The sequence below is a fragment of the Benincasa hispida genome, unplaced genomic scaffold (assembly GCF_009727055.1).
Source record: "Benincasa hispida cultivar B227 unplaced genomic scaffold, ASM972705v1 Contig179, whole genome shotgun sequence".
Classification (NCBI taxonomy): domain Eukaryota; kingdom Viridiplantae; phylum Streptophyta; class Magnoliopsida; order Cucurbitales; family Cucurbitaceae; genus Benincasa; species Benincasa hispida.
The window spans coordinates 664,443-676,770 of NW_024064356.1; the positions used below are offsets into that span (position 1 = coordinate 664,443).

At 29.8% G+C, this 12,328-nt stretch overlaps 2 protein-coding genes across 2 annotated transcripts; one reads left to right on the plus strand and one right to left on the minus strand.

Moving 5' to 3' along the window:
• The first annotated feature begins 740 nt into the window (after window positions 1–740).
• LOC120069023 (naringenin,2-oxoglutarate 3-dioxygenase) lies at window positions 741–6,907 on the plus strand. Its single transcript, XM_039020680.1, has 3 exons — window positions 741–1,105; window positions 2,878–3,306; window positions 5,838–6,907. The coding sequence occupies exons 1-3, from the start codon at window positions 749–751 to the stop codon at window positions 6,099–6,101; spliced, it is 1,050 nt and encodes a 349-aa protein (XP_038876608.1). The 5' UTR covers window positions 741–748; the 3' UTR covers window positions 6,102–6,907.
• Window positions 6,908–7,168: 261 nt separating this feature from the next.
• Window positions 7,169–10,596, minus strand: LOC120069024 (translocase of chloroplast 34). The gene is made up of 8 exons (XM_039020681.1): window positions 10,339–10,596; window positions 9,258–9,367; window positions 9,019–9,126; window positions 8,803–8,927; window positions 8,419–8,683; window positions 7,831–7,899; window positions 7,586–7,747; window positions 7,169–7,486 (listed from the first exon to the last, which is right to left on the minus strand). The coding sequence occupies exons 2-8, from the start codon at window positions 9,351–9,353 to the stop codon at window positions 7,376–7,378; spliced, it is 936 nt and encodes a 311-aa protein (XP_038876609.1). The 5' UTR covers window positions 9,354–9,367; window positions 10,339–10,596; the 3' UTR covers window positions 7,169–7,375.
• Between the last annotated feature and the right edge of the window lie 1,732 nt (window positions 10,597–12,328).

The window sequence follows — 12,328 nt, forward strand, 5'->3', positions numbered from 1 at the left end:
GCTTTATATTTCTAATCTCCATTTTTCATTAAATATTTATCTTTTATCTTTAGTGGTTATATTTATTAGTATTTTTTAGAACGATTATATCTATTAGTTAATTTAGAAGAATCCTGAAGTAGAAATTTAAATTTAATTTTAATAGTTATGAAAGTTAATGAAACTCAGAGTTTTTCATCGTTTACTCTCAATTGTTCATTAGTGAAACATCACTTCATAATTATTTTAATTTAATTAATAGACATTAAGACAATGTCTAAAAGTGAGTAATTAGTGTTAAAAAAGTAAATAAACAATGAAATATCGAAATTAAAAATATAAATCTTAAAATTTGAAAACTAAATAAAAACAAAAATTAACTCTAAAAAATAAAATTGTAATATTTTAAAATTTAAAGATTAAATTGAAACAAAAACTCCAAACTTATTAAAAATATAAACAGCTTGAAACTCAGAAAATAGAAACTAGACAGAAAAATAGAACCAGAATAACAAAAAAAAAAAAAAAAAAGAGTAGTTTTTCCAAATATATATAATAATAATAATAAATAAAAGTAAAAATGAAGACGAAAAGATTCTGGAAAGCGATGGTTAGTTTTATAGTAGGTGGGTCCCACGCTAGGGTCAGCTTTTTTTAACCGTATACAAAATTTTTAAATAAATAAATAAATAAAAAGTCACGCCCCATTCGCTTTGCTTCTTCTCCGTAACGAAACCCCCGCCATTTTCGCTCTCCCCCAACAAAATCAATGGCTTCTTCCACCACTCTCACTGCTCTTGCCGACCAGCCAATTCTGCCGCCCGATTTCGTCCGCCACCACGACGACCGTCCCAGAGTCCCTTACAACCATTTCAGCGATGAAATTCCTATCATCTCCCTTGCCGGAATCGACGGCGATCGCAGGGCCGAGATTTGCCGGACCATCGTCGAAGCCTGCGAGGACTGGGGGATATTCCAGGTCGTCGACCATGGCGTCGACTCCGAGATTGTTTCTGATATGACTCGTCTCGCTCGCGATTTCTTTGCCCGTCCGCCGGAGGAGAAACTCCGTTTCGACATGTCCGGCGGTAAGAAAGGCGGATTCATCGTCTCTAGTCATCTCAAGGTAAAATCATATTCAAATAAAACTTCCTCCTCCTATTCTCCATTATTATGTGCTCATCATCATTTTCGGATCTCTCTGGTTTTAATCGTCTCTTCATTTTAGGAGGTGTTTATGCTCTGATTTGATCCGTCTTTGTGGACTGGTAAATATGTTCTTCATTGTTAAAACTGGGGACATAATAACAATAAGACCTATGAATATTACCAAGAATATCACCCAACTTTTTAGTGTATATTTTTGAGCGATTTCAAAATTTGTCAAAATCTATTTTGTAGGTTTAAAATCACATCACATTCCACACATTTTCAAAATACTCAAAATCAATTTTCTATTTAATTTTACATTTTTATTCATATTTTTCATAATATTAACTTCTTTTTGAATAATTATTTTTTAAGTGATTCAAACATGTCATTATAAACGTTTTAAAATTACTCTTTAACAAAAATTAAGACGTGAAAATGTGATAAAATACTAACACAATTGTAATATAGTTTTAAGTTAATGTATTAAGTGTTTATCTTAGTCCTAAACTATATTAGTATAATCTCTCCTTTCTTTTTAAAATAGTTATTTTAAAGTTAAAAAAAAATATTTTAGTCCTAGTTAGGGAAATTTATTTTGTTGGGTTCGGTAGTAGAGGAACATGAAAATCGGTATTTTATTATTATTTCCATGTTGCTAAAATCTATAGTTTGTTTCATTTATGTGGAGTAATGTTTTAGCTTGAACTTATTTTGTAATTTTAATTGATTTTATAGGTAAAAATAAAATAAATACAGTGCATTCAAACGAGTAGATTAAAATGTTATATACTATTTTAATAGTTTTGGGTAAATTCTAATTCAGGGAAAATTAGTTAACTAAATTTGTATAGTTTAGTTTTATGAACAAAAGAAGATTTATTATTTCAATTATTTTTTATATTTAATATTTAATTTATAATTTATCATAATATAATTATTTTAAAAATTATATGATTATGAATTGCAATTAATTTTGTTAATCTAAATAATTTTATAAAAGTTTAAGAAAAACAATTATTATAATTGAATCAATTCAAGTTTGAGAATAGATTTACACTATATATTAATATGGATGATAAATTTTAAAATAGGTAAAAAAAACTGCTAGGAAGCTTATTTTAAAAGTCATTTACACTACTAGAACAAATTAAAAATTATTGTGAATAGATTAATAAATAATTTGTTTCATCAAACAACTTAGACGGTTAAGATTTTTTCATAAGACTAAAAGTAATTTGACATGGAGCTACATTAATAAGGATTTATGGCAACTATAAACGTCATTTAAAAGCATAAGACAACAAAAAAACAAGTACTTTAAGCTATTGAATTATTACAAAGCCTAAATTTTAACCTGATCAATTATGGCGGGGTTAGTTCTGATTCATGTACATTTAATTTTACTTTTCTTTAGAATTATTGTTGTTTCAATTTGATGTTTGAACTCTACTAACTTTTATTTTAAGGTATATTTGGAATATTCTAAAATAAAAACAAAAAAAAATAATTTTATTTTTTATTTTTTAAAAATAACTTTTTTTTTCTTTTTTAAAATTTTTTGATTTTTGAAAACTTTGGTAGAAATTGAATAGCAAAAACAAAGAAATTTATAGGTGTAAATAGTATTCCTAAAGAAGCTTGATTTAAAAAAACTTAATAATTATCAAATGTGACTTTAGCTTTTTGTTCTCTTAGATAAAGACATAATCTTGTGCTTTAACTTAATGAGTTAGCGTAAATTTACAGGGAGAAGTCTTTAAAGATTGGCGTGAGATAGTAACCTACTTTACATACCCAATAAAAAACCGAGACTACTCTCTCTGGCCGGACAAGCCGGAGGGGTGGGCGGCAAAGACGGCGGAGTACAGCGACAAGTTGATGGGGCTGGCTTGTAAGCTTTTGGAGGTTTTATCAGAAGCCATGGGTTTGGAAAAGGAGGCCTTAAAGAAGGCTTGTGTAGACATGGACCAGAAGATTGTCGTAAATTTCTATCCCAAATGTCCTGAGCCAGACCTCACTTTAGGGCTAAAACGCCACACTGATCCTGGAACCATAACGTTGCTGTTGCAGGACAAGGTCGGTGGCCTTCAGGCCACCAAGGACGGTGGCCGGACCTGGATCACCGTCCAGCCCGTCGAAGGTGCCTTCGTCGTCAACTTGGGAGACCATGGCCATGTAAGTGTGTTTTTTTTAATACATGTTTTGAATGATTGAAATTTAGGGTTTTTAATAGTGATTTTAAAAGAATTGCTAGTGTTTGATTGAAATCCTTAAAGGGTAAAAAAATGGCATAAAAGTGTTTTTTTAGTCCCGAGTTCAGTTTCTAGGCTTTCAAAATGAATATTTTGAGTTCAAAATTACCTTTTCAAGAATAGGTGTATTTGGTTTTTAAACTTTTAAAATGTATGTTTTTAGTTAGTTTTCAAGAATAGGTTTAAAAGTTCGGAAGCATATTTTTAAAATTTTTAAAATTTTTAAAATTTTTAAAATTATTTTTTAAATTTAAAATGTCATATAATTAACTGTAATAATAAGTTATTTGAGTGACATTTTAAATTTATTTTTAAAAAATTGGGACTAAAAACGTATACTTTGAAAATTTAGGAAACAAATGCGTTTAATCTAAAAAATTTAAGGATTAAAAAGGTATATTTTCAAAACTCATAGATTAAACACACATATTTTTTAAAATGGGAAGACTAAAAGGATAATTTTATCTCTTTTAATTAAAATTTTACTCTAACAAAGTAATTTCGAAGAAAAGCATCTATATATATTTTTTAATTTAGAAAAATAATTGTATAAAAAGTATGTTTGTGATGTCAAGGTTTTCAATAAGTGAAAAGTTTATCTTTTCAAAGTTTGTAGTATTTGGTTAGAATTTTAGAAAGTGATTTTACATATTAAAAATATATTTTTAATTCAATAGTTAACCGTGTGAACTGAGAAATTATAGAATTAGATATAAAGACACTTAAGAAGAGAGAATTTTAAAAGAGGGTTTAACTATTTTTTAAAAAATACTTATGTAATTAATACTTTCCCTAAAATCACCATTGAAAGTATGCATAGACCAAGCCAAGAAAATGCTTAAAACTAAATGAGCAAAACATAATTGTGTTTGATTTTTTTATTAAAATACCATTATCATCTCTATGCTTTTAAGTTTTTTATATTTTGATTATTTTAGTCTCCATATTTCAAATCCAAATTTAATCACTATACTTTTATAAATCTTAAATTTGACTATTAAATTTTCAATAAATTTTAATTTTAAGGTGTGTTTGGTTTAACTTTGTAAGTATTTAATTTTAAAAATAAATCATTTTAGAAAAAATAAGAATATTTGACAACCACTCAAAATAGCTTTTATAACACATGCAAAAAATACATCATGTGAATATATTTTCAAAATTTACAAAGCGAATATACAAACTATATTTTTTTTCTTTCCTTCTCAAAAAATCAACAATAAACTAATAAGAACTAAAGTTAATATATACTAGAAGAACTAAAGTACATGAACTAAATTTAGACATTTGGAAGTACATGGATTAAAATGGAACGATATTTTAACATTGATTTTTCTTTTCTTCTAAAATGTTTGAACAAGTGGTGCTTAGTTCAAAAACATTATTTTTTAGAACACATTATAACAAACTGTAAATTTTGTTGGTTTTCATTTCGTATGACATAACATATTTTCTTTAGGCACACACTAAACCTTGTATTACTAATATATGTTTTAATACTATCAGATCCTACATCATTCTTTAAATAATACTAACATAACTTACAATAAATAGAAGTAATACTCTATTCTCTCTAAGTAGAGTTACTTAATAGGGTAGTTTCAAAAGGTAGAGATACGTTACATTAACGAAAGTTTCACCAATTCATTACCCAATCACATTGGATTAAGGTTAAAAAAAAAAAAAAAAAAAATTACACACATTGGATTAGGTTTAATCGTTGAGAGTCATTGCTGCCGGATTAGGTTTTTCTTCCATTTATTTCCACAACTTTTCAACTATGTGCTATGCTTGTGCTTTTTAGAGTTGCAATAATTTTGGAGGAAAAGATTGGGTACACGACCTATAATTAAAAATTAAAGATTAAAATACCATTTTGATTCTTGTACTTTAAATTTTGTTTCATTTTGGTCTCTATACTTTCAATTATCCAATTAATTTTTTTTGTGTTTACAATAAAATTAATCCTTATACTTTCGATTGTATCTAATAGATTTCTAAATTTTCAAGGGTTATCCTAAGATTATAATAATCACCTCTTGTTACCTATTTACTATAATATTTACTATTTCTTACTACTTTTACTATTTTACATTCACCATTTTTTTTTTATTTTTTACTACAGTGCTTACTATTTCTTTCTCAAACTAAAATAATTTATACCTCAAGCTCATAATATTATAATCCAAATAAAACTATTATAACCAACTATAATAATCAACTCATTGCCCCAAATGCTCCCTCAAATTTTGTATTTAATAAGTAACTTTTATATTTTAAAATGCTTTATAGGATCCTTTGCTTTTGATTTTGTGTGTTATATGTGTTTGACATACTAAAAAATAAGTAATTAGTTGATCTCCAATAGATATACAATTGAGCTTTCAATTTTATATTTGGTAATGTGTGAAGTTGAGATGAAGTAACAAAAGATTATTGAATTTGTTGGAACAGTACCTTAGCAATGGGAGGTTCAAGAATGCTGATCACCAGGCAGTAGTGAACTCAAACACAAGCAGGCTATCAATAGCCACATTTCAAAACCCTTCACAAGAAGCCATTGTGTATCCATTGAAGATCAAAGATGGGGAGAAGCCAATTCTTGAGAAGCCCATCACTTTCACTGAGATGTATCAGATGAAGATGAGCAAGGACATTGAGCTTGCAGGGCTTAAGAAGAAAGCCCAAGAACAACAAGCCCAAGAGTTTCTTCGATAAGGCCCATTTGGAAGCCCAAGCCCAATCACTAAACCTTTTCTTCTAGTTCATCTCTTTATGTGTTTTCTATTCTGACGATGGTGGGTGGGTTTCGTTTGAGGAGCTATTAAATAAAATGGTACTTCGGATCTATGAAATTTGGTATTTATTTAAAATGGTCTAAACAAATTAAAACGTGTGAAAACAATACATTTTCCTCTCTAAGTTTTGGACCTAATTAGTTATGAATTCAATTTCAATTCCTAAGCTTCAAATTGTTATATTAATTTACTTCCATTTTTTTCCTATGACTAATAAAATTAATTTGAAATTCACTTCATAATTATTTTAAATTTAATCAATTGACATTAACAAATAATGAGTATTTAGGATGTGTTTGAAAAACTAAAATGTAACCAAGATTACACGATGAGAAAGAGGGTTAGAATGAAAATTGTTGAAACAAAATGAGCTCAATCCAAACATGAATTTTTTTATTACATTATATTACAATCTCATTCCTTTACGGGCCACCAAAGACACACTTAGTGAAAATTCAAAGTTACAATCGTAAATCAACTTATGGATTAAATTGAAAGAACTCAAATCTCAAGGATAAATTATTATATTATAATATTTTGGAACCTTGGAAATAAAATGAAATCAAACCCAAAACTTATGTGTAACATTTTAAAATCTATGGATCAAATAAAAACTATACTTAAAACCTCGGGACTAAAAGACGTTTTTCAGTCAAACAATCTAAACACAATTACCGCATGGACTATAGAACATTATTGGAAGCTCATAAACCAATAGAAACAATCTAACAAAGAATTGTCCAATTCCCTTTTTCAGCACACCAGAATTGGCCTACTGATCTACATAACATTCCTTAAAATTTCAAATCCAAATGTACTTTCATAATTCATTTCCATTGAGGCCTATGCATTAATGACTTCACTTAAAGATTATGGATTAAAGACAATATCAAATATTATGATCATCAACATTATTAACACTTGCATGCCAGGTTTGAATGTTTGATTGCCAGAGTTGGGAAGAGTAATGGGGATTGGAGAAGGCCAAAAACGAAAGGAAAGAGACAATTTTCTAACTAATTATGAGTATCCGAGCTGAGGGTTGGCAGCGTATACGAATTCACTTACAGAAACTCAGTTATCTTTAGATTCAAACTTCTACAAAAACGCGACAAGGTCTAATCTCAACACGAACAAAAGACTCATAGATTAACTCACCAAACTTCGATCGTTGAGGATATTTATGTGGTCAAATCAGTACTTGCGGCTGGACAAGCTCGTATCACGCATCTCCCACGACGGTCTACTTTCTTTTGATATATCACTTCTTATTGCTCGCTCGATAGGTTTGACAACGAAGAGATACTATCAACAAGCCAAAGAAAGAAGCAAACAGACAGACTCAGTCTCTGAGTCATAAGAGAAAAGCAAATTATAGAATCTTTTTAAGTTCCAGATACTTACTTGGAGTGCAAAAATAAAGGGAATCAGCAACTTCCCCCTCTGATTGGGGTTTGGGCCTTCGATCAACTTTTTATCAACACAAATAGACTTGCTTCCATTCAACACCACTGTGGTGATTGTCTCAACCAAGTGAGGAATCCAAGCAATCCCATTTGGAAGAACCTATTGTGAAAAAGAATAGTCAAACCATTAATTTGAATACATTCGAACGAGGATTTTGAAGAAAGAAAGAGAGAGGTAAGAACCTTTTCATCTTTCTCATTCTGGTTGCACCGTCCACTGTTCTCAACCAAAACAACTGGAATCTTCGACCCCTAGAAGGAAGGTATAGAATTTAGATAAATACTTATATCATTAAATGAGCAACGAATAAATAAAGAAAATCTTGTGTGTTCTCTGAGAGATTTTACTGAAAGAAAGATCAAAGACATTGAACACCATTATTATAACACATCGACAATTCATACACTAACTAATATAAAAAAAGTCCTTCAAAATCTTCAGTGATCACTTCCCAGAACATTTGCATGTTTTGGATATGACCAACAACAAAAGAGCTCACTTGATATTCAGCCCTCCACCGCTCCAAAACTGGCAGCAAAAATGTAGTTTACAAGAAATGAAGACATGACCCAAAAGGTGACGTCATTCAATTCTGATATCTATACATGTTTAAAGTAATCTCATTTAAAAAAAATGATATACCAAACTTTAATTGATGAAAAAAATGAAAGAAAACGGGGCAGGAAATAGGCATACAACTAAAATCTGCACAAAAAACAAATGGAACTCAAGACATGCTGACAATGGCTAACAAAAATAGCAAAAGCCACCTGGATATCATTTTTGTTGATAGAGGCACCAGATCGGACAGTTTTCAGTAGAGCTTCTGATCTTCTGGAAACAAATTCATCATATGGCAATCCATCTGGTGGGGAAAATTGGGCATGAGTGAGAACGACCAAAGCCCTATTCCATATTGCTTTACCGAAGCTGTCTGTTATGGCCTTAATAACCTGCTTTTCCAAGTTATCTACTCTATATGCATCCAACCGGTCCACATAGAGAAGAATATCTATGGTCTTATTCAAAAGAAAGCTGCTCACCAACCCCCAGAAATATCCCAAAAAAGAAAGGTAAAAATATACAATGATAAGAACCAGATAATTATCTCGTAATCAATCTGAATTTTTTATTAAAAAAAGAATAGAAATTACCGTTTTATGATCTCAAGAGCCTGGTCATTGATATAACCTCCTTCTATGATGCCCGGTGTATCAATGATGTTTAATGTAAATCCAGCCCTTGAGCGAGAAACCATCACAGGCCTTGGCACTTCTGACTATAAACATTTCATTTCTCAAATCAAATCATGCACCTTCTGTAAACTTCAGTCAACCAAAATACAAGTGAAGTGAATAAGTAATAAGTACCTGAAAAGGACTAACAGATACAGCTCTTTCACCAATAAGGGAATTCACAGTGGATGATTTTCCAACCCCACCCTTCCCCATTACAAGTATTGTCAATGTGTTGACATTCTGTAGAAAGATATCAAAAGTCAATGAATCCTAGGAGATTGTGAAAAACCAGTGCAAAGACTTAAATGGAAAAATAGATCATGTAGATATGGATTTTGCGATCACGACATATGGGTAAAATTGAATATAACCTGCTTCAGTTTTCCCAGCAACTCAAGTAATTTGTCTTGTGTAGCCATTGCAAACTTGTTAATTCCAATCCACTCACGGACAACCTGAGATGCCATGAAATTGTGTGTGCCTGTCATAAAATTTCATGAGACAAAATACAAATATTTGCATTAGTCGTAGCCCAGAAATAGACTCCAAGAAGAGGAAACAAATCTGATAATCAATTTGTAAGTGTGCATGTAACATACATACAACAGATAAAAAGATAACCTTCCTTTAACAAACAGAACAGCCATAGATATAATATCATAGATTGAGCATCTCAAATCACACCCTGAAAAGAGCCCTCACAATTCCCATGAAGTTAAGGTCCACTACAATGTGGCCCTTATTTCTTAAAGAAAGTCAAATAAATGTTGTGCTCATTCCCAGAGAACCCTTCTTTTTTCATTTTCCAATAACAAACAAAAGGGAACAAAAAATGCAAGAATATGAATGAACCTTGTCCACGAAACTCAATGCAACATTTACAGAATGTCAAAATTTAAATTAAAAGAGATCATGCAAGACAACTACTTGTAACAGCGAATGGATTTTCACGACGAACAATCTTTAACAATTCAGCAACAGCTGACCAACATGACCACAGGAAAATTAACTCAAAGCTGCACGATAAGTCGAATAGATGATGAATTTAACCAGCCAGCGTCAGTGATTTTATTGGTAAATTAAGTTGAATAGAAGCTTGTTCGGTGCCAGCAACTTATTCAAAAAAAGGAGAGAGATAAGGCCTAAATTTACATCAATACCCACAATTTAGACCATAAATTCTTCAAAATTAAGAGAGAAAGAAATCTTCCACCCCCACCCCAACCTTAAGAGTAAGAGATACAAACAATTCTTTTGTATTCCCCTCATTTCTAGGATTAACAGAGCATATTATAAAAAAAAATGAAGCACAAACAACAAAAAGACTAACCCTAATTAATTCGAATACAAGTTTGTGTCGTATTTGGAAGGATTTTCGATTAAATTTGACCTCATTCCAATTTCAGCCTAATCGAAGAAAATAAATTGAACAAAAGAAAAATTGATTCATACTGCGAACGAGGGAGAGAGAGGTTGCTGAAGACAGAGTGTAGACCACGGTCGACGAACAGAAGAATGCGGTAGTCGTGCGTGCCGGCGTGGTTGCAGCAGGGAGGGAATGAGGAAATGAAAACAACTACGGCGACAGAGGCGTGCCGGCGGGCGACTGCGACGGAGAGGTTGTGCCGGCGTGGGTTGTAGCGGTGAAGGAGTGAAAGGGAAGAGAGAAAGCAGGAAGGAAGAAACGAAGGATAAGGCATACGGTTTTTTCAATATATAAATTATGATCAAATGATACGTTAGTCCTTGAACTTTAAGTTTATTTCTATTCCGTCCCTAAATTTTATAAGTATTTAACGGGTATCTAACTTATAATTTGGGTTTATTAGATCCCAAACTGACAAAAATACTTACTAAATTCTAAACTTTCAAGACTCTGTTAGGTATTGAAGATAATTAAAGGACTGATCAGAGAAATAGAAAATTTTGAAATTTCATTTATAAAAATGATAATATTTCATAACCACAAATACACGATGTAAATATTTCATGAGCAAAAATTCAAAAATTACAATCTCACCACAAATACAATCTAGAACCACGAATACACGATATGTAAATATTTCAGAAGCAAAAATTAAAAGTCACCCAATATGGTTCTTAACGCTTCCAGCTGTCTATAAAATGTGAGAGAGAAGATGATACCAGGTGGTGAGGTAAACTTATGGATGTCTACAACGATGGACTTCCGCCAAGGAAAAATAGCAAAGTTAATTATACCCGTGAAATTGTTGACTAGTGAGTATTTGAAGGAATTGCAACCTAGGACAATGTGACTATTGAAAATATGATTGCATTAATATCAATATTTGGATGAAGAATATGAGATTTAGAATTTTTTGTTATCTTATTTTAATAATGATCATGATATTAATATTAATAATAATAATAAACTGAACAAAAAATACATACATACATACATATATATATATATATATATATACATGTTTCAAACAATTAATTTTTAATTTCCATTTATATATTTCTTTTTAAGTACACCAAGTTATTTTTATGTGTTTCTATATGAACAATTGAAAACATTGAAACTATGAAGAAAAAAATCAAATTAATTTGACAACAATATGTATAAAACAATGAAAAATATTTAGATAACAAATCGAAAGTTAGTTGAATAAAATCAAATTTGATAATAAAAAAAAAAAATCAAATATAAATTTGAGAGAAAAATCGGGAAGTTTTGTTCATTGTGATTAATCCGATAATTAGTTAATAAAATATAAATTCAATTATAATTGGGAGAAAAATCAGAAAGAAAGTTCGTTTATTAACAATTACATTGAATCCATAACTCAATTTTCATTTAAGTTTCAGCAATTAACCACGAAACCACTAAGAAAGAATCTAACTCATTATAGAGACATAACAAAAACAATAAGATTGCAAAAGTAAATACTTATTTATTTGTCAAAAAGATAAATTAATGGTATTATAATATAATAAGATGATAATGAATAAAGGGTGATTAGAAAATACAAAAAATGATAAAATTTAAATGAAATATACAGATTAATATTAAGTAAAATCCTAATTAGGATAAAAAAATTAATCCAAATTTAAAATAATGAAAAACGAATAAAATAATACAAAATCTAAAGATATATTATAAATTAAAATCAAAATGGTGATATGATTAATTCGAAATATTTTCGAATAGTTGTTAAATCAAATCAAAATAATTAACTAATTTGAATCAATTAGAGGGAGAAAAATAAGAAATAGATTGGTTTATTTTAAATCAATAAAGTAGTTAACAAAACTAATTTGAATATTAAAAATAAATTCAAATTCCAAAAGATGACGAAAATTACGAATGACACTTATTTTCAGTTTTGAAATTAGATAGGTTAGATTATAACATGATTAATTTGGTTATTAATCAAGTTCTCTAATTACATTATATTTATATCCAGGTTATTAATCA

What these genes read in the sequence shown, in the direction of transcription:
- LOC120069023 (XM_039020680.1), top strand. Translation starts at nt 749, where the DNA reads ATGGCTTCTTCCACCACTCTCACTGCTCTTGCCGACCAGCCAATTCTG. An exon ending in TCGTCTCTAGTCATCTCAAG is followed by an intron (nt 1,106 to 2,877) that starts GTAAAATCATAT and finishes GTAAATTTACAG; the next exon opens with GGAGAAGTCTTTAAAGATTG. An exon ending in ACTTGGGAGACCATGGCCAT is followed by an intron (nt 3,307 to 5,837) that starts GTAAGTGTGTTT and finishes TTGTTGGAACAG; the next exon opens with TACCTTAGCAATGGGAGGTT.
- LOC120069024 (XM_039020681.1), bottom strand. Translation starts at nt 9,353, where the DNA reads ATGGCATCTCAGGTTGTCCGTGAGTGGATTGGAATTAACAAGTTTGCA. An exon ending in TATCTGTTAGTCCTTTTCAG is followed by an intron (nt 8,928 to 9,018) that starts GTACTTATTACT and finishes AAATGTTTATAG; the next exon opens with TCAGAAGTGCCAAGGCCTGT. An exon ending in AGAATGAGAAAGATGAAAAG is followed by an intron (nt 7,748 to 7,830) that starts GTTCTTACCTCT and finishes TTTTCACAATAG; the next exon opens with GTTCTTCCAAATGGGATTGC.